At 42.8% G+C, this 21,982-nt stretch overlaps 1 protein-coding gene across 1 annotated transcript in view; it reads right to left on the reverse strand.

Moving 5' to 3' along the window:
• The window catches only part of LOC126295950 (uncharacterized), an 87,157-nt gene that overhangs the window by 20,616 nt on the left and 44,559 nt on the right, over positions 1-21,982 (reverse strand). Inside the window, exon 5 of the mRNA XM_049988091.1 lies at positions 7,822-8,810. Within this exon, the coding sequence (XP_049844048.1) occupies positions 7,822-8,810 (989 nt within the window). The remainder of the gene's footprint in view (positions 1-7,821; positions 8,811-21,982) is intronic.

Here is a 21,982-nt window from a genome sequence, read left to right on the forward strand (position 1 = left end):
CTGACCTTACGACTTATCTTAGAAGAAAGATTAATGAAAGGCAAACCTACGTTTCTAGCATTTGTAGACTTAGAGAAAGCTTTTGACAATGTTGACTGGAATACTCTCTTTCAAATTCTTAAGGTGGCAGGGGTAAAATACAGGGAGCGATGGGCGATTTTCAATTTCTATAGAAACCAGATGGCAGTTATAAGAGTCGAGGGACATGAAAGGGAAGCAGTGGTTAGGAAGGGAGTAAGACAGGGTTGCAGCCTCTCCCCGATGTTATTCAATCTGTATACTGAGCAAGCAGTAAAGGAAACCAAAGAGAAATTCGGAGTAGGTATTAAAATTCATGGAGAAGGAATAAAAACTTTGAGGTACGCCAATGACATTTTAATTCTGTCCGAGACAGCAAAGGACTTGGAAGAGCTGTTGAACGGAATGGACAGTGTCTTGAAAGGAGGATATAAGATGAGCATCAACAAAAGCAAAACGAGAATAATGGAATGTAGTCGAATTAAGTCGGGTGATGCCGAGGGAATTAGATTAGGAAATGAGACACTTAAAGTAGTAAAGGAGTTTTGCTATTTGGGGAGCAAAATAACTGCTGATGGTCGAAGTAGAGAGGACATAAAATTTAGACTGGTAATGGCAAGGAAAGCGTTTCTGAAGAAGAGAAATTTGTTAACATCGAGTATAGATTTAAGTGTCAGGAAGTCTTTTCTGAAAGTATTTGTATGGAGTGTAGCCATGTATGGAAGTGAAACATGGACGATAAATACTTTGGACAAGAAGAGAATAGAAGCTTTCGAAATGTGGTGCTACAGAAGAATGTTGAAGATTAGGTGGATAGATCATGTAACTAATGAGGAGGTATTGAATAGGATTGGGGAGAAGAGATGTTTGTGGCACAACTTGACTAGAAGAAGGGATCGGTTGTTAGGACATGCCCTAAGGCATCAAGGGATCACAAATTTAGTACTGAAGGGCAGGGTAGAGTGTAAAAATCGTGGAGGGAGACCAAGAGATGAATACACCAAGCAGATTCAGAAGGATGTAGGTTGCAGTAGGTACTGGGACATGAAGAAACTTGCACAGGGTAGAGTAGCATGGAGAACTGCATCAAACCAGTCCCAGGACTGAAGACCACAACAACAACAACAACCAACGATGCACAACGCCTTCAAAGGGAATAAAAATCGGCGCCCACAGACTTGCCCATACATATTGTGACCAGTACAACCCCTCAGCCAACTACTCTGGGTAGTTGGTTGGAATTCCAGTTTTAATATAGAGGAGGGAGGTAACAGATGGAAAGAGTACAATAAAGACTCTAAGAGATAGAAGAAGAAATGGTGGTCATGAAGGAGGACATAGGGGATCAGCTATCAGATCAGAGTGTAAAAGAGTTTTCGAAGACTTGCGATCAAATAAAGTAGGAGGAATATGTAACAATCTGTCATTGGGGGAGGCGGAAAATAAAGTCATTCAAATTGATTTAAAGAATCTGGAGATGTACTGTCGTATTTTCGTCGAAATATCATCCATAAAATTCCGATCATAGTAACAGCGAATATGTGTGATAACCACCGCTCCATCAGCTTAACAGCTCATGCGTCCAAGTTCCTGACTGTAATAAACAGACGTAGAGTCTGTTAACGGAGGAAAAACCTTACAAAAATCAAGAGACGTTCACAGGATTTTCCAACCTAGAAAATGAAATCGGCATTGTAAAATGGTGTAAGATGTTCGAAGTATGAGTAAGGTATAAGGAGATTATGTAGTATACACAAGAACAAAAATGGAAGAATAATAATAGAAGACCAAGATCGAAGTATTCATATTGAAAAGGGCCTAATACATGAATGCAGTCTTTGGTCCATATTATTCAGTATATATAGCAAAGAACCAATGACGGAAATAAAGCAAAGGCTCAAGAGTGGAATTACAATTCAGGGTACCAATGATAAGATGTATACTCATGTAATAGATTCACTGATGACATTGCTGCCTTTAGTGAAAATGAACAAAAATTACAGGACATGCTGAATGGATTGAACAGTGGAATAAATGCACATTACGTACTGAGAGTAAACAGAAGAAAGACGAAATTAGTGAAGAGTAGTAAAAAAGAGATTAGCCATAAATCTAACATCAAAATTGGTGACCATGTAGTAGCTGAAATTAGGAAATTCTGCTGACACGGAAGCAAAATAACACACGATAGACAAAGTAAGGACGAGGTAGAAAGCTGACTACTGCAGAAGAAGTGAGCATCATCTAGTATCGAAAATCATCCTTAATTTAAGTATTAAATTTCTGAGAAAGTCCGTTTGAAGCGCAGCATTGTATGGTAGTGAACCAAACAACAAAATAAGAGTCTCGAAGCGTTTGAGGTCTGATGCTAATGATGATAAAAAGTAGGTGGACAGACAATAAAAAGTATGAGTAGGTTCCTGTGGAAGTGAGGAGGAGACGAATATTTGGAAAATACTGACAAAAAGAAGGGACAGGACGATACGACATGTGTTGAGGCATAAGAGAATAACTTCGAGTTACATCAATTATAAAGAATAAAAACAAATCAAATAAATAAATTTCTCAAGCAGCTTACATTAGTGCAGAACTGAAATTTTAATCCTGGTCGTTCTATAGTCTCTGTTTTACTCTGTTACAAATGCTCACATTTCTTCGAACAACAAGATGGATAGATGGTACGTATCACATAAATGTTCAAGTCACATATAGTCGCGGCACCAAGAACGTCTAAAGAATGCAAGCATGTAGCAACTACATTGTTTCTTCATAAGAAGCGGCGAAAAGAGAATTGGATTACTTTTAAAAATATTTCTTTTCCGGGAATTAATTTTGATCTGCACCACGTTTACCATAACATCGCTTGAAAAATAGGTGCTGAAAGTTGATCATGAATTATGCTATTGATCGTTATTGCGTGCGCGCGGCTGTACAGCTCCCGATGGGTTTCCAGAGCCGACTTGCATTTATAATTCCAAGAAATAAAGCTGTTCCCGGTCCCTCGTGACGAATTCGGAGAAGTCCTTCTCGCAGATGTCGTCATACAACGCGAGTTAAAATTTTGATTCTGCACTAACCCAAGGTCTTTGAAAAATTTATTTATCTAACTTGTTAATAATGCTTATACTTTTGTTTACTTTATTGGCCCTCCTATTCATACCGTTTTCCACACGGAGAAATATACACATATAAAAAATATTACTGTATAATGCAAGTAGGAATCGAACAATTTCCTCCGCTCCCCAGCCAGTTGACTTGGTCACTCTGCCAGCTCCGCTATCGTGTAATGGTGTTAACATTATGCCTGCATAAGTGACAGTTGTAAAACTTTATTTTCTGGATTTCTGGAAAAATAAGAATTTCTCGGTCCCCATATAGGGTGTTCGGAAATTCCTTTTACAAACTTCGAGGAGGATGGAAGTAGAGACATGTAATACATCTATTATATGATATTTTTAATAGGAACCCACGTCCGGTAAGGCAGCGTTTCCATACTACGACTGTTTCAGTTCAGTTGTCTAACGTGTCCACGTCTCCCGTAGGAAAGAGAAAAATCTCATAGCTGCTTGTCCTGGTACGCAGCTGGGCACGCAGGATGATGTGTATTACTTCAAACGATCGCCTGATGTCACTCAACGTTTGCCTTGCAAAGTTTAATTTGCGAGACTCCGAGTTCTGACCGCTGCTCTAGGAATTGAAGAGACACCAGGTGAAATTCAGATTGTGTACGATAACATGCTTCATAGGTACAATGTACAACGTTGGTGGTCGCCACATAGAGCCGCTATTGTAGTGCATCAGTACAGTATGCTGGTTTATTTTTTGTTCTGGAATAATGTAAACCCTTAATGATAATGCATTAATAGAAACAACTGTGATTAAGTGATAAATGGATGGTTTGTTATGTTTCCTTTCGAATTGCTAGCTAATAATTGTACTTCGTTACGCTTAATTCAATTCCTCAAACAGAAATGGATGAATTAGACAACTGATCTGAAACTGCCGTAGAACGGAAACAGTATGTTTCCGGACATGGGTTCCTATCCAAAATATTATGCACTCTCTTCCGTCTAGAAGCCCTAGAAGTCTGTAACGCAAATTTCCATACACGCTGTATATGATGATGAAAAATGGTCAGTCTTCAATTACTTATCTACTGATCCCGTCAACGTTGAGTCGATTGCGACTCGTAAATTTTAGGGGTGATGTTCTCTAAAGCGGGAGACAGTATGTTAGGGGGAGGGGGAGATGATAGTGATCCAAAACGCTAAGAGTTCTTTATTTTAGGTTGTACACAGGTGACCTGTCAAACATGAGCCGAACAGGGGTTGGCCGTGCCTGGGGCCTTTCCCTTGCCAGCAACAGAGTAGAGATTAACAGAGTTACGTTAATAGTGTCCATCGCATGTTTGTAGGTAGGGTTATCATGTTAGTTTCGGTGAACCATTAATGCGAGGTAGTTAATTAGACAACGTAATCGTAAATACTCATGTTAAGGTCATGGACGAAAAAGTAGTGCGTCAGTCTCTCTATAAGCATTGTCCCGATTTTGGAGATACAGATCTTGATGAGTCACTGGCTGCAGCAAGAGATGAACTGATTGCGATGGACTGCTGGGACTTATGACGGTGTATGTATGTGTGTGTGTGTGTGTGCCAGAGGTGTATACTTTCTGTTTTCAAACTGCCCATGCTTGCCTGCTACCTTGGCAGGGTTCGCTGCATTCATTCTAAGTAGCAAAATAGTTCATTCTCAAAATCCCCAAATGCATTTTGGAAACATGAAGTTTGTTTTTCATGTTATGTTAACCTAAAAGCATTTCTTTCATACCAAGCTTTCTTCGTACTACGTTGTCTATCACCGGAATTTGTTTTTTAATATCTACTGAGTCACATTTTTTCCCCATTTCAGTCAGTGTTTGCCCTAAAATTAGAAAGCCTGTATATTGCTAAATGGCCTCAGCTCATTAGCACACATTTCCACATACATGTCAGCCGCAAAGTTTTTGCCCTCTTCCAAAATATTTGTGGAGGAAACTACTGGTCAAATTTACAGATATGTCGTAACATACTACAGGTTCACAAACGAGTAGTTAGTAAGCTTTTACACAACTTGTATTGCGAGACACCTACAGATTTATTTGAAGCTGCCTCATAAACAAGTGACAACATTCCCCTGCTAGATTTGGACTCTGTTGCCTGATTGGTCTCATTGGTTTGTATTCCCCCCAAACCTAATGTCTTCTCAATCTGCTTTAAGTTTGATTTGCTCATCTTGCTGCTTCCACTGTCATGGTAAATGAGCTGCAGTGGCCTACCTACGCAAAAATGTGCCTGTCTGGTTACGGTGGCGGGGAGGCTCAACATGTTGTCAGTTGCAGCAGGCTGAACGGGTCCCATGAAGCTTGCCAGGCTTGCGGGAACCCAGCTGGGCTGTTTTAACCACTGCGCTTCAGTACACGTGTACTCTTGTGTCTACGATGCGACAGGTTGAGCTGCTTTAACGGTTGCAGCGGAGGTCGGGGCAGGCAGGCCGAAACGAGAATTTGTACACCTCTGGTGTGTGCGAGCCGAAAGTCTTTAGCAGCACGTAAACCGTAAGGCGGAGGAGAATGGGGTTGATTTCATTCGAAAGAGCGATGTTTTTCGACCTTGGGACGTGCGCGCGCAGCCCCTGGCTAGTGGTGGTGCCCCCACAGCGCGGTAAGAAAGCACAGGCAGTGCTGAGTCAGAGACGGTGCAGATTGGAGCTGTCGCGCCGCGACTTTCACGCCATGATTTTTTACGATTATACGAGGGTCAGTCAAAAAGTAATGCCTCCTATTTTTTTTCTACGTTTAATTGTCAGGAAATTTAAATGCAATTACATAGGTTGAAAACCACAACATTGAGGATCATTTTGTCATTTTTCAATGTAATCTCCGCCCATCTCTACAGTTTTGGTCCATCTTTGAACAAGGGCATGTATCCCAGCACGGTAAAAATCACAGCTCTGCTTCCTAAGCCATTGACGCACGGATGTTTTGACGGCCTCCTCATCTTCAAAATGAATCCCACGATGAGCTTCTTTTAGTGGCCCGAACAGATGGAAGTCTGATGGTGCCAGGTCAGGGCTGTATGGGGGATGAGGCAAAACTTCCCATCCAATTTTGACAATCTCGTCAGAGGTGTGACGACTGGTGTGTGGTCTTGCATTGTCATGCAAAAGAAGAACATCTGCCATTGATTTTTTTGGGCGAACTCGCTGAAGACGTGCTTTAAGTTTTTTGAGGGTTGTGACCTATTGAACAGAATTTATTGTGCATCCCTGCTCCAAAAAATCAACCAGAATCACACCCTCTGTATCCCAGAAAACTGTTGCCATAACTTTCCCTGCCGATCGCACAGTTTTGAATTTTTTCTTCCTCGGCGAGCTTGTGTGACGCCACTCCATTGACTGCCTCTTTGATTCGGGTTCAAAAAAATGCACCCATGTTTCGTCCCCGGTCACAATTTTTTTCAGAAACTCATCTCCCTCCAATCGGAAGCGCTGCAAGTGTTGGGAGGCTATTGTTTTCCTTGCCTCTTTATTCTGATCGGTTAACATTCTTGGAACCCACCGTGCACAAACGTTTGAGTACCCCAATTGTTTAATAATCGTGATCACACTGCCTTTGCTAAGAGAAATAATGCGACACACTTCATCTGCAGTCACCCGACGGTCACCACGAATGATGTCATCAACTTGCTGAATGCTGTGTGGAGTCACTGTACTCACCGGCCTGCCGCTCCGCTTTTCCTCAGTCAACGGTGTTTGCCCTTCAGCTTCCTTACAACGACGAACCCATCGTCTAACAGTGCTGACATCCACTGTCACAACACCATACACCTTCTTCAGTCTTTCATGAATGCGTATGGGCGTTTCACCTTCTGCATTCAAGCATTCAATCACACAACGCTGTCTCAAACGAACATCGATGTCGGCCATCTTACAAACTTCTGCTGTGCTGCCACCTGTTGACACAGAAAGTTACTACTGCAGTGGATTGCAGAAGAAGGTTTGAGGAAAGGCGCCATATTCAAATTTTTCACTTAACTTAATTTTTTTAAGTAGAAAAAAAATGGGAGGCATTACTTTCTGACCGACCCTCGTAAAAAGGGTTTAAGTGCCGAAGAATGCCATTCTTCTTTGCTGCGTGTTTTTGGTGAAGCTTCCCCTTCTAGGGCCAACGTTGGAAATCGGTTTCGCGAGTTTTCGAGGGGTCGGCAGTCAGTTGAAGATGAATCTCGTTCCGGTCGCCCAGCAACAGCTGTGACTCATGAAAACATTGATGCTGTGAGGAAAATGATGAAATCTTACAGTTTGCAACATTGGACCAACAGCAGCACAGACCATCTTTCATAGTCCATTAGACTGCTGCTGCCCTTAGAGGGCTGTTAGAACGATGGACTTTCTGGAGAAGGAAAAAGTGCGAGTGTTACCCCAACCCCCCTATTCACCTGACCTGGCCCCCTGTGACTTCTTTCTGTTCCCTAAGATTAAGGAAAAAATTCGAGGGCAGCGGTTTTCATCAGATGAAGAGGCCATTGCAGAGTACGAGAGTGCACTAAGTGACATCCCAAAAGAAGCTTGGACTGGCATTTTCTATGTGGTTTCAGAGAATGGAAAAATGTATACATGCTAATGGAGAGTATTTTGAAAAGATGTAAACGTTTTCTTGCAAATAAATTTTTTTTTCACACATTCTGCTAAAAACTTTCGGCATAGCCCTCGTGGGCTTATGACTACAAAAGTACCAACAAGACGAGCTGTGGCTGCGACTGACCTGCCTCAGCTGGCGCCTCCTGTCGATCTCCTCCAGCTCGCTGGCGGTCTGTTCGGACAGGCTGCCCCTCGCCTTGGCCCTCACCCGCCGCCACGCCGTCTTCCGCACGCCGCGCCCTTCCTCTCCGTGCACCGGGCTGAGCGACCACGCGGGCTGCCCCGTAGGTCGCTGGTCGCCGGTGGGCACGGCCCTCAAGTCGCCGCCCATGCGCTGCGCCATCCTGTCGTAGTAGCTGGCGCCAGCCGGCTTCCGCTCTGGCGACTCCACGCTGCTCGTGTCGGAAGACAGCTTGCCGGCGTCGCTCGGTTTGGACCAGGTCTTCTTCGCCCTCACCGAGCGCGATTTCGTCGTTCTCGCCCTCGTACCGGAGCTACGTGGACTTCTAGGCGCCTCGGGATCCCTCACTTTGTCGAACACCGAACCCTTAATGTCTGTTATGCCCCAAGTGACGACGTCCTGCGTAATTTCGGCGTTGTCCAGATTTCTCTCGGTGTACGACGCTGGCCAAGACTGGTTTCCACCTTCGTTAGAGTAAGTGAAACTCGATATCTGCTGACTGGGGACTGAATAATTTAAAGGATACCCTGTTTCTTCTCCTATTCGATCTACTCCCATCCCAAAGCGTGATCTTCTTCTCGGAACCCTCCGTCTGAAATCGCTACTGAAATCAGGTTCTATGTCAACAACATGGTGGACCACCTGTGAACGTGGACTTCTTAACGCATCTATACGCCTAAATCGGCCAGAAGCTTCTTTATTCCCGTAGGTTGAATGCCAGCTTTGAGACTTGCTTTCTGAAAACGTGCCTGGCGAGTTGCCAACAGTTTCCGTATTATTAGCATTCTCTGTTATGACATCATCGTCGTCATCAGCCACTAGCGAACCCTGACCTCTGTCAGCAGAACGTGTGTCTCTGTTTACGTTCAACTGGCCCCACTCTTCTTGGTTCTGTGCGTTTTGTAGATAGAAACCCTCTCCAGCACCACCTACTGGAAAGGTAAAACAGAAACAACGTGTTACAAGAAATGTATCTCAATGTGTAATATTTGAAGCCTGTTCAAACAGTAGAGATTGATACACACTAAATTTGTACACAATGTAGCGTCAGGGATTCGTGAATGAGACGTTACGAAATTACAATAATATTGTGTATCATGCGAAATTTGTGATTGCTTTAGACAGCATGCTTTTTTGGGTGGAGAGTCATTGGCAGAAGTAAAACTAACTTCAGACGTGTCCCAGGGAAGTGTGTTGGGGTCCTTGCTGTTCATGTTGTACGACGGGCGTTCAACAACTAATGCAACGTATTTCTTTCTTGGCCAATTTCGCTTTAAAAATGCGAAATTTGTTTCAGAATATCCCTACTTCGCTATACTTAGCCTTTAAAGGGTGGCGTCTGTAAAGCAGATACGTTCCAGAGAGCTTTATTTTGTCGGAAAACCAGCGTATAGCAGATATTCATATGCGCTTCCAGAATGCCTACGGAGACCTGGCAGTGACAAAAGCACGGAGTTGCTGGGCGAGGTGTCTGCAATCATCGTAAGAAGGTCACGCAAACCTCTCTGATCCTCTGGGTAGCGGCCGGCAACACACGACTGTGACTCGTGCAATATTGCAACGTGTGGACACACTCATTCACATATTTCCTACTCCATGACAGGAGTACATGCACGATCCGTTACAGCCATGCGGATAAGATGCCTGTCATCTCGACTGCTAGTGATACGAGGCCGTTGGGATCCAGCACGTCGTTGTGTATTACCCTCCTGAACCCACCGATTCCATAGTCTGCTAACAGTCTTTGGATCTCGACCAACGCGAGCAGCATTTTCGCGATATGATAAACCGAGATGATGATAGGCTACAATCCGACCTTTATCAAAGTCGGAAACGTGATGGTATGTGATGATCACAACAACGTTTCACCAGGCAACGCCGGTCAACTGCTGTTTGTGTATGAGAAATCGGTTGGAAACTTTCCTCATGTCAGCACGTTGTAGGTGTCGCCACCGGCGCCAACCTTGTGTGAATGTTCTGAAAAGCTAATCATTTGCATATCACAGCATCTTCTTACTCTTGGTTTAATTTCACGTCATCTTCGTGGTGTAGCAATTGTAATGGCCAGTAGTGTATTTTTAGTGCCTTGCAGTAATTTCAGGCTCCTTGCAGGTTATGCCGTTTTGCATAACAAAGTGCTGTCTGAAAAAAACTCCAAAGATTCCAGTCAGATTCTGATAAGACTGCAAAGCAGAACAAACATTGACATCTTGCTTTCAGTTTTTAGAAATGCAAAAGTGTGGACTTTACGAAACGCAGAAACGTAATACCATGTGACTATAATACTACTATGTCGTAGTTGGAATGAGTCAACTCATACAAATACATGGGTTAACAGTTTGAAATGGAATAATGACGTAAGCTCAATAACTGGTAAAGTAGCTTGCAAGTTTCGGTTCATTCGTAAGATACTGAGGAAATCCAAGTTAGGTCACACCATTAAGAGTTTTCACTACATTGAACATCCTCTGCACAATGATACTTTTTATTCGTAGTTGTAAAAATTTGGCACTATGGGTAGCAGTTTACACAGTGTAACATTAAGATAAGTATATAAGAAAGAAAAAATGCTAGCTTATTGTAAATCAATTCAAATTTCAATAACTTATTAATAAAACAAGAACAAAAATAAAAGCGGTAAACTGCTGTGCCCATATGGAATTTTACAAACGCCCTTCGCGTTGCGGTTACGTTTCCAAAGAAAAGCCAGAGGACCCATCATACCACCATTTCGCCTTTCCCTCTGTTTTGCTTTCTTTCTGGCCGAAAACGGAAGTAATAAAACCTCTATTTCACCCACTCGCTGGTGCCTAATACGTCACTGTTCAGACAACAGTTATGTAAATATTTCTTCAGGACGTTTACAGTCATCTCGTTCAGACGTAGTATAGACCTTTATGGTTTCCTTGCAATGCCAAATCTAAATAATACTACTATTTCAGTTGTTACTTCTGTTTAATCTACATCTATACGCTGAGAACTAGTGCACAACGTGAGGTTAAGGGTAGATACTGTGCTAGAATCTTTTCTCCGCCTATTCCTGTCCAGTTGCGGATGGTGCACGTGGAGAACGATCATCAGATCCCCTCTCTATGAACTCGAATTCCTCTAATTCTGTGTAAATTATGTGAAACACAAGGACCTTCTATTAACGTTTTAGAAAACATTCAGCCAGCGATCTCTAACTAAACTGAATGTCTTATTGCAGCTGTCTGAGTGTGCTGATCAAAGATTCTCATTCTTAGTTCCTTGTGTAAATTCGACATGGCGCCCAGTAAGTATCGTTAAAAGACAAAAGAAAATACTTTTCGTTTCTTCACCCACGTGTGTGTATTACATTGGAAGTTTCAGATGTCTGGAAAAAAAACACAGTAATCAGTTTCAAAACAAGGACTGTGAATGGAGGCAGTTATGCTGTATCATTTCAAAATTCTATTGTAATCTAGATATTTTGTGAATGATAGGAAAACTGAATCTGCTTCATTTCACTTATCCTTTAGACATTAATTTCGTTGTGAGACCTTAATTTTTCCCGGCGAATCGAATGTTCAAATAATTTACGGGTTTGCTGCCGGGTGACGTTGTCGACCACCGCCGATATTTCGGCAAGAGCGCACCGTGCCATTCTCAAGGCACAACTGCAAGGAGGAAGCAATGTGCAAGGGAATTTAATCCCTCGGTTCACAGAGGAGAAACAAGGAAGATACCACACACAGAACAAGTAACCGCAAAGTCAACACACAACCAAAGATAACCTCCATCAGAAATATCGATAGTGACTATTAATCAACAGGTGACACAGCACTAATTCTGTCCCTCTGTTTTTTGCTGAGAAGCAGAGCCGGATTCCAAGCAACATTTAGACAAAATCCACCATCTCTGTTTATAAGGTTGCTTCATAGTTTGATTTCAAAAGCTTCCTTATTGACACTATCCCAACAGCTGGACGTGCAAGCCAAAATCTCCGTGTTGTTGTATTCCATAGGATGACCGGTGTCAGGCAATGTTCTGCAATAGCGGATTTGCTCGGCTGCTGTAAGCGTGTGTGACGCTTATGTTCAATACACCGGTCTTCCACAGTCCTGATTGTCTGATCCATATATGACCGCCCAACTGCAAGGAATACGACAGACACCAGCCTTACGCAAACCAAGATCATCTTTTGCGGACGCCAACAGGGCCTTAATCTTAGAAGTTGGTCGAAAAACACATCAAATTTACGCAGTTGTGCCTTGAGAATGGCAGGGTGTACTCCTGCCGAAATATCGGCGGTGGTCGACAACGTCACCCGGCAGCAAACCCGTAAGTTATCTGAACAATAATTTCGTTGCCATACAAAACAAAGCAGTAAGGTGCAGTAAAAATCTATGGAATAGATACTACATTGGAGTCGTACCGGTTCGCATCAATCAACCCATCGCTAGATCGCGGTAGTGAGGCAAGAGCTTTGATGGTTCTCAAATAAAGTGGCTTTGACCGGCGGGCGAAGGTTCACAGAATTTGTGGGCAGAATTGGAAGGAGCACTTGCGGTGTGTCATGCCGATTTACCTCCGCTGTCTGGAGCACATAGCAAACGGCTTTTGCAGGGCAAAGACCTTATTCCGCGAAGACAGTGCTTTGGGTTGGCTGTGGTGGCGATGGCACACTGGAAATTTGTCTGTGACCAATGTGTAGAGATTCTGAGTGCCAATTCGCAACCAATTCATCAAATATTTTGGCGAGACTCTTTCTCTGGCTTCTGTGCCTTGCTTCATTAAACTCGTTGAGCTGCGACTAGTTTCTCCTTCCCGGAAGGTCTGCTGTGTTTGCTGTTTATGGAGATTCGCTCCGAAAGAACTGAAGTTTACCTTAATGGAAGTAACTCTGTTTCATTACAGACATTAGTCGCAATTGTTTGTGGAATGTGTGGAAGTTGCGTGGTCTGCGTTACAGAGCTAGTGGAGCTGTTTAAATTGTCATATTTCGAGTGGCTTACCGTCGGTCATGTTTAGGTCTGATCTGTTTGCTGTATTTCCTTTTAAATGTGGTGAAGTCTAACTTAATCAGAGTGCCTTTCACTTAAATCATTCTAGTTAAGCATTGGCAAGACATTTTGGTGGGGCTGTTGGTTGACCCGCCCTGAGATTTTCTATGCTAAATTCTGCTTAAATAAGAATGTACCGTTCCACTGCAGTTGTTACGGGCAGCCTGGTAAACTAAGTTTGATATCTGAGATTCGGTTGCTCAGCTATATGAAACAGACACAAGCCACAGACTTTCGTAATGTGTCAAGGGTAGAAAAGTTGATGCCTTAGTTGCTGTGGCGTCATAAACCAAGGCAGGAAGAGACGAGTGGCCCAGGCAACAAGCAAGAAACTCGTCATTGGTGAAGAGGTGGCGAAAGATTTTCAGATAGCATATTTCTAGCACGGGCAGGAGAGGCTCGCTCAGTCGCGGTGAGAGCAACCCTCCTAGGGGTAGAGTACCCCAAAATCAAGACTCCTGGTCCTCCAGGTTGGGGGTTGAGCAGAGGGCTACCAACCCACTCATGTAAAAATACGAAATGGTCAGGATACTCAACGCCAGCCTCGGAAACAGAACAGGATTTACTGCAACAAAAACTGGCAACGCTACAAGGAATTCTCTTTTGGATCGTGGAATATTAGAAGCCTGTATCGAACAGGAACTGCTCAAATACTAGCAAACGATGTAATAAAATATATAGTGCAACTGGTAGCTCTCCAGGAAGTAAGATGGCAGGGAACAGGTTCACTGAAAATAGCAGACGGGACAATAATATATGGAGACTGCCGTCAGCGCCATGAATTTGGAACCGGTTTCTACATTCATAAATCAATAGATGACTCAGTAAGGGAGTTCAAACCTGTTAATAACCGTATATCATACATAACTATTCAGACGCAGTGGTTAGACATTACATTTCTAAATGCTCACGCACCCACAGAAGATAAGGATGACAACACGAAAGAAGAATTCTACAGCCAACTGAAACAAACGTACAACTTATTAAGTAGGCACAATGTGAAAATAGTGTTGGGAGATTTTAATGCCAAAGTAGAAAAGGAAGAAATCTAGAAGCCAACCATCGGCAATTTTAGCTTACACGAAGAAAGTTCAGATAATGGGGTTCGACTTATAAACTTTGCAACGACAAATGGTCTCACGATAAGCAGCACAAAATTTCAACATAAATGCATTCATTTAGGAACATGGATATCACCAGATGGAAAGGTAGTCAATCAAATAGATCATGTAGCTATCCAGAAACGATTCCAAAACAGTATTAAAGATGTCAGAACCTTCAGGGGAGCGGATTGTGACACAGACCACATGTTAATAATATAAAAAATAAAAGTGAAACTCAAAAGGAAAGTAAATAGAAACAGAGTAGAAAGTACAAGATATAACACAGGAAACCTGGCGTAGTAGATACAAAAGAAAATTTCACGAAAGAAATTCATGACCAATGCAGAACCACAGGATGTCGAAAGCAGATGGAGACACATGAGAGGCTGTATTCAAGAAGCAGCTTCCAAAATCACAGCTGAAAGAAAACGACCTAATAAAATTTGGTTTAACACAAAGTGTCATGAAAAAATGCTGGAAAGAAGAAATGCTAGGAATACATGGATTAAAGAAAGGGACAATATGACATTGAAGAAAAGATACTATAAACTCCGCCAAGAAACGCAAAGAACCCTAAGACAAGAGAAAATGAAATACTATAACAATATGATCAGAGAAGCAGAGGATGATTTCCAACATCACAGGAAAAGGCAGATGTATCTAAATATTAAAAAAAAAGTCCTTTGGTAATTTCAATAAAAGGGTATAGTTTATAAAGGATCAGTATGGGAAAATATTGACCAACAAAAGTGACATACAAAACAGATGGAAAACATACACAACTACTCAACTGCAATGACCCACACTCTTACTGTAAATTGGAAGAACCTGATACAATTGATACAGCTGATACAGTTACTACCCCATCAGTAAATGAAATACATCAAGCAATAAAGAAATTAAAGAATAACAAGGCTTGTGGCGAGGACAAGATATGCGTTGAGTTATTAAAGAATGGAAGCCCACAACTGGAATTAGAAATACAGGCGTTAATAGAAACAATTTGCAGACAGAAACTATTCCTGCCGATTGGAAAACCGCAACTGTGTGCCACATATTTAAGAAGAATGATCCACTTGTTTGTGATAACTACAGAGTAATTGCCTTTCTGGATGTCACCTACAAAATCTTATCGAGCTGTCTATTAAACAGGCTGATACCAATAACAGAAGACTGATTGGAGACTACCAATGCGGTTTCCGCTGGAACAGATCCACATTAGATTAGTTATTCGACGTAAGGCAAGAAACTGAGAAGGCGTGGGAATTCAATGTAGATGTCCACATATTATTCGTAGATTTTAAAAAGGCCTATGATAGCATACACCGACAGACACTCCTAAATATAATGAAGGAATTTAAAATACCATCAAAATTAATCAGATTAGTGAAAATGTGTATAGAAGAAACTTTATGTCGCATGAAGACACCGGTAGCAGAAACTGAAGATTTTAGGGTGTACACTGGACTGAGACAAGGGGATGCCATTTCACCTATTTTATTTAACCTTGTCCTAGAGGAGATCGATAGAGAATTTTCTAAAACCAGTCCGCAAGGGATCCAGCTACAGGATGTGAACATTACAAGATTTGCCTATGCAGATGATGTAGCACTAATAAGTAGTTGCAAAAGAGAATTAATCAGAATGATGCAAAATTACTAAAACATTGCTGAGGAAACAGGATTACATGTTAATGAAGAAACGACAGAATACCTGCCCATAAGTAAGAAAACCAGAAAAGATGCACCTCTGACTGTAGATGGATTCAATTTCAAGACTGTTGACCACTTCAAGTACCTAGGAAGTCTTTTTAGTAATAACAACAGAACAGATATAGAAATAGATGCCCGTTTATCAACAGCAAACAAGACACTTTTTAGTTTCATCAAAATTCTAAGAGAAAGATCACTTAGCAGTAACTTCAAAATCCACTTATATCAATCCACCATTACACCTGCGATGTTATATGGATGTGAAACATTAATATTTAGAAAGAGAGATGAAGAAAAACCGTTAATATTCGAATGAAAAGTACTAAGGAAAATTTTGGGACCTGTATACGACGAAAATAGCATGGAATGGAGAATAAGAAGAAATGAAGAATTAAGAGGGCTGTACAAACACGGTAACATCGTGGAAGTGCTCAAGAGGAGGAGGTTGAATTGGGCAGGCCATATAGCAAGAATGACAGAGAATAGACTACCTAGAATGGCACTTAGCAGAACAATAGGTGGAACGAGAGGCAGAGGGAGACCCAGAATCAGATGGCGGGATAACATTCGGGAGGACACAACTAGGATGAACAGCAGCAGCAGCTGGACAAACAGCGCTTTGGACAGGCAGAAGTGGAAGAGGCTCAAAAAGAGCAGGCGTATGGTCGAGAAGGCCCTTGCCACATGTAAAGTAAAAGTATATGTCTAAGTTAACCAAGGAGTATTAATAACGTTAAGTTTAATACTGGCAAGGGGTGGATGTCTAAATGTAAATACGGAATGTAAATAACTTCTGAATCAAGAGAAGGTTAAACGTGCTAAAGGAATAGCAAACTGTAAAAACTAAACATTGCAGCATCCGTTCATGGGGAAGACTTGGAGGAAGTGACGGTACGATTGTCGCTAATGACAGACCCCTCAGGGGAGATGCAAATGGAGTGCTGACGGAGATAGCTGCATGTACATGAGGCGAGTGACCTGCGTCGGCGACCGACACTTTATAGGGCCGCCAACCTGCATCTCGGTCTCTGACAACATGGTCCAGCACGCCATCATCAGCCACCAACACTGGGAAACATCAGGTGTCAGGTTGGGAGACTCTGGCCAGAAAGACGACAGAAATCAGCTTCTGGGCGATACATGCTGTACAGAGAAGAGTCCCATCCATAAACCTGTCAGCAGTTTATTGCACCATAACTTATTGTCCGTGGAAAAAGGCCATGACTTCATAGGATTGACGGTACATCATATAAAAGCGACCATTAACCGTTCAGGGTCTTAGTTGAGAACAGTTTCTTCAATTCGCAGGGAACATAGTGTTCAGAATTGGTTTCTTGAACTACTGTCTTTGATTTCACCGAAGCCTTAAATATTGCTGGCGCACAACTTGAATACATTCTTGTAAAAGATATACAGGGTAATCAAAAAGTCTGTATAATTTGAAAACTTAATAAACCGCGGAATAATGTAGATAGAGAGGTAAAAATTGACACACATGCTTGGAATGGCATGGGGTTTTAATAGAACAAAAAAAAGTTCACAAAATGTCCGACAGATGGCGCTGGACAGCAAAACTGCTACCGTGACGGGTGAGAGGTACGCCGATATGTTACAGAATCGCATCATCCCCAGCCTCCACCCCATATTGCTAGAAGCGTGAAAGATCTCTTGCGCGCGTCGTTTGGTGATGATCGTGTGCTCAGTCGCCACTTTCGTCATGTTTGGCCCTCCCAGGTAACCAGACCTCAGTCCGTGCGGTTATTGGCTTTGGGGTTACCTGAAATCGCAAGTGAATCGTGATCGACCAACATCTCTATAGATGCTGAAATACAACATCCGACACCAATGCCTCACCATAACTCCGGACACGCTTTACAGTGCTGTTCACAACATTATTCCTCGACTACAGCTATTGTTGACGAATGATGGTGGACATATTGATCATTTCCTGCAAAGAACATCATCTTTGCTGTGTCTTGCTTTCTTGTGCTAATTATTGCTACTCTGATCAGATGAAGCGCCATCTGTCGTACATTTTTTGAACGTTTGTATTTTTTTGTTCTAATAAAACCCCATGTCATTCCAAGCATGTGCGTCAATTTGTACCTCTCTATCTACATTATTCCGTGATTTATTCAGTTTTCAAATTTATACTGACTTTTTGATCACCCATCTGTTCTTTCGGACATGTTCCTAAAGAACAGATACCATCAGTGACAATGCAGCTCGTTAGAATGAAATTACAATCAATTACCCTTAGCTGCATACAGGTGTTGATATAAGTCAACGACGACAGTTGAAAATGTGTGCCCCGACCGGGACTCAAACGCGGGACCTCCTGCTTACATGGCAGACGCTGTATCCATCTGAGTCACCGAGGACACAGAGGACAGCACGACTGCAGAGATTTCTCTCCGGCATGCCTCCTGTGAGACCCACATTCGCAACTTATTGACCTGCACTTTATTCACAGTGCCCCTGTCCATTATATTCATTACTCGCGGCGTTAATGCCGATTTCCGTAAGAGTTGGGGCACTGTTTGTGCATCCGCACAGAAGAAGATGGTGAAAAGGCCGGTGAGCCTTAAATGTATGTTATCTGTTCTTTGGGAACATGTCAGACGTCAGTCGAGTACATACCACGTCGTGCTCCGGTACTTCTGCGTGCTCGCGGGAGCCCTATACGATATTAAACAGTTGTACCAGTTTCTCTGGCTCTTCAGTGTAACTAGTCTCCTTTGGTTACTGACTGTTTTTGCCAGTATCTCGTCAATGTTGACATATGTATTTTTCAGCATAGCGTCCCACGGAAGCTCTTTTCGGTACAGTGGCAGGCAGCATCCCAATAGCATGTTTCACGCTTACGCTCCAGAATGGCAGTTGACTGCTATGTAGCAGGAAGAATTACGTCTTTACGTAAACAAATACCGCGCTGGAGAGCCCATTCAGTGGCCACAAAGTTCATGATCATTAGACCGCTGCCAAAGTTGGCCACCTGCTTTGACTATCACTGAGCGTATGTGATCACTCCATTTTACACCCGTATATGTTGTTAGAAATAGACATTTGTATGAATTGACTGATTCCAACGGTTGATTTGTTGTTACAGGATACTAAATTTCTGCGTTTTTAAAAGTACCCAATATTACATTTCTGCACATTACAGCAATTCGCGAATCTTCGCAAAATATTGAAATCGTGGATTTTTGCGTAGCTTCTTCACACAAGGTATTGCGCATAAAACGATACGCCTGAGACCTAAATTCACATAGCAAAGAAGTAACTAAAATGAATAGATAATAGTAACGTTAAAAGGATGTAGCTACCTATTTATAAGAGATGCTTGAATTGGTGGCCATGGGCATCCGGCATGGCTGACTTCGTGTGATGACGTTACCAGCAACATTCTGTAATTCTGCAGGCATGATGTTGTTAATTTCTCCAGTAATGTTCCGTTTAAGATCGTCTGTTATGTGAGGATTGTCAGCATACAATCTGCTTTCTAGTGTGCCCCATAAATTAAAATCACGCGATGTTAAATTCGGGGACTTTGTGGGCCAGAGGCCACTACTGAGAAGTCTGTCTTCAGGGGGTACATTTTTGATGTGGGTCATACTTCTGTTAGATGTGTGAGCGGTTCCTCCATCTTGCTGGAATACTGCATACAGCTTCTCTGCACCTGTTAATTGTGCATAGAAATCTTGGAAGATCTCTAGATATCTGAAATTGCTTAAGATGTAACTGAAAATTATGGGGCCCATAAAGCGCATTCCGGACAATGCACACCAAACACCTATCTTCTCTGAATGTAGAGGTTCTTCACGCAAAATGTAACCGTTAGCACTTGATGCTAATAGTCAGTTGCAATAACGACTCTTCTTTTTTCCTGGTCCTCAAATTTCAACTCTTGCACCACACTCACGTTTGGGCTTTTAATTTCATACCTTTTAGTACACAACGACACAATGTACGAGATACGACAACCTGCTTCCTTACCGACTTGTGGGCTCTTCTCGCAATGCCCGTGCGAATTGCGTCTATAGTCCTCAACGTCGGTCACCTATACCTCTGCACATTCTGAACGAATCTTCAACAGCCCTCCAATTCTTGTACAGATCTTGAATAGTGCTGGTCATGGGGAATTTCCAACCAGGACGCTGTGCTGATCGTGGGGTGTTTCCTACCAGTATGCTTTGCTTGAAACATTTCTTTACGTTCCTTGATGGAGCCTGCCTTTTTCCACAATGTCAATTCGCCGTTCTAATGCAAACTGCCCCATCTCTGTAATAACTCAACAATATGAGTTTCTCGTAAAAACCGACGTACGGATACGCAGCTGTACTTAACTTTCCGATGAAATGCAGTGCAGCTAACGTTCGAGACAGTGTTGCCACTCCACAAGCAATTCGACTAGAGATGATTAACCGGTACCTGAGGCGTATTGGTTTTATATGTGACACCCTGTAGATAGATGCATCACCTGCATCACCTGCAAAAACCTGACGTTATTGTTAATATTGTCTTTGAGGTCAACAATATAACACTGGGTGATTTTTTCCTCTGTGTACAAACTCTAGAGATTGGTGGATGAAAAGACACGGAACATAAAAGGTCTAATGAACTTATGTCCGGAAATGCATGGTTTCCATGCTAGAGACCATTTATTCAGTCGTACTTTGTTACAGAGACTGCGGTCTAATACGCGCTGTACCATGCAGCCACAGTTACAGTGGTTTTCTCTCAGGGTGTGGTACTGTTCCTCGTACGCCATGCCCTAGCGCCTCTCGTGCCATAGTAATTGGTAATGTCATGTCCGACTCACTTCTCTTGCTGACTCACCTTGTAGTGGATGTGATACAGGGTTGTACACAATGGTTCCGTATTCGAATCGAGAGCTTGCCGACGTGATTTTTACTCAATGAAAGGCAAATGGCAATGGGCAGCGGGCAGCGAGGCTGTATGAGACTCATCCCCGTCGGCAACAATCACAACATTCAATGTTTGCAACAGTGTTTCGCCGTTTGTCTGAGACAGTGTTGCGTCAGGAAGTAGGAAATCGTGAAGGACGTACCCGAAATGTTCGGACACCAGACATGGAGGAAAATGTGATTAACTCAATGGAATGTGACCAGACAGTTGGCCCGCCAGTACAGGATAAGCCAGACGACCGTGCGGAACATTCTCCATGACAATTGTTTCTACTCTTATCACTTGCAGCATGTTCAGGGATTACTAGTGACAGACTTTCCACATCGGGAGCAATTTTGGCACTGGTTTCTTCACCAGGCAACCACGATTCCGGGATTTGTATCACCCATCCTATTCACAGAGGAGGCAACCTTTCCGCGTAGTGGTATATTCAACTTTCATAACTCTCATATGTGGGACAGTACGCAAAATCCACATGGTATGGTGACAGCGAATCATGAGCATCGGTGCAGCCGGAAGGTGTAAGCCGTAATACCAGCGACCATGATTTGGGTTCAGTCTTCCTTCAGCGTCGCCTAACAGGACAGAACTATCGTCGTTTCTTGCGGGTGACTTTGCGTCCCCTGATGGAAGAAGAGCCATTGATGATTCGAAGGGTTATGTGGCTGCTACATGACGGTGCTCCAGCCCACTTCGCCGTTAACGTCCAGACGCATCTCAATCGTGTCTTCCCTGGTCGATGCATCAGACGAGGGGGTCCAGTAGCATGACCTTCTCGTTCACCAGATCTCAAACCGGGCGACTTCTGGTTATGAGCCCATCTCAAAAGTATCATGCTTGCAGAGCCCATTCCAGATGTAGAGACACTAGAGCAGCGTACCCGTACTGTCTTTGACACTTTTTTCGGAGGCAGCGGGGTCGATGCGAACGTGTGGGACAGAACGTGCGACTGGCGCAAACACGAATGCATTGAGGTAGATGGAAACTATTTTCAACACAATCTAAAACTGTTGCTGCATAGCACAGCGTGTATCGAACCACAGTCTCTGTAACAAGTTATGATGGAATAAATGGTCTCTAGCATGGAAACTACGCATTTTCAGACATAACTTTGTAAGGTGTCAGGTAAATCCAACACCTTCCATGAAAACCCTCACATGGTGGCAAATTCGGCAGTATGTCGCATAGCTCCAAATAAATCCTCAAATTAAATTAACCAAAGTAATACGATCAACGAGTGAGCAAATGGAATACCACAGACTAACACAAGAACCCCTAAATGCATGTCATACCTTCCCACCGTGAAACAGATGCAGTTCCGAGGGGAGAAACGAGA

The sequence above is a fragment of the Schistocerca gregaria genome, chromosome 1, assembly GCF_023897955.1.
Source record: "Schistocerca gregaria isolate iqSchGreg1 chromosome 1, iqSchGreg1.2, whole genome shotgun sequence".
Classification (NCBI taxonomy): domain Eukaryota; kingdom Metazoa; phylum Arthropoda; class Insecta; order Orthoptera; family Acrididae; genus Schistocerca; species Schistocerca gregaria.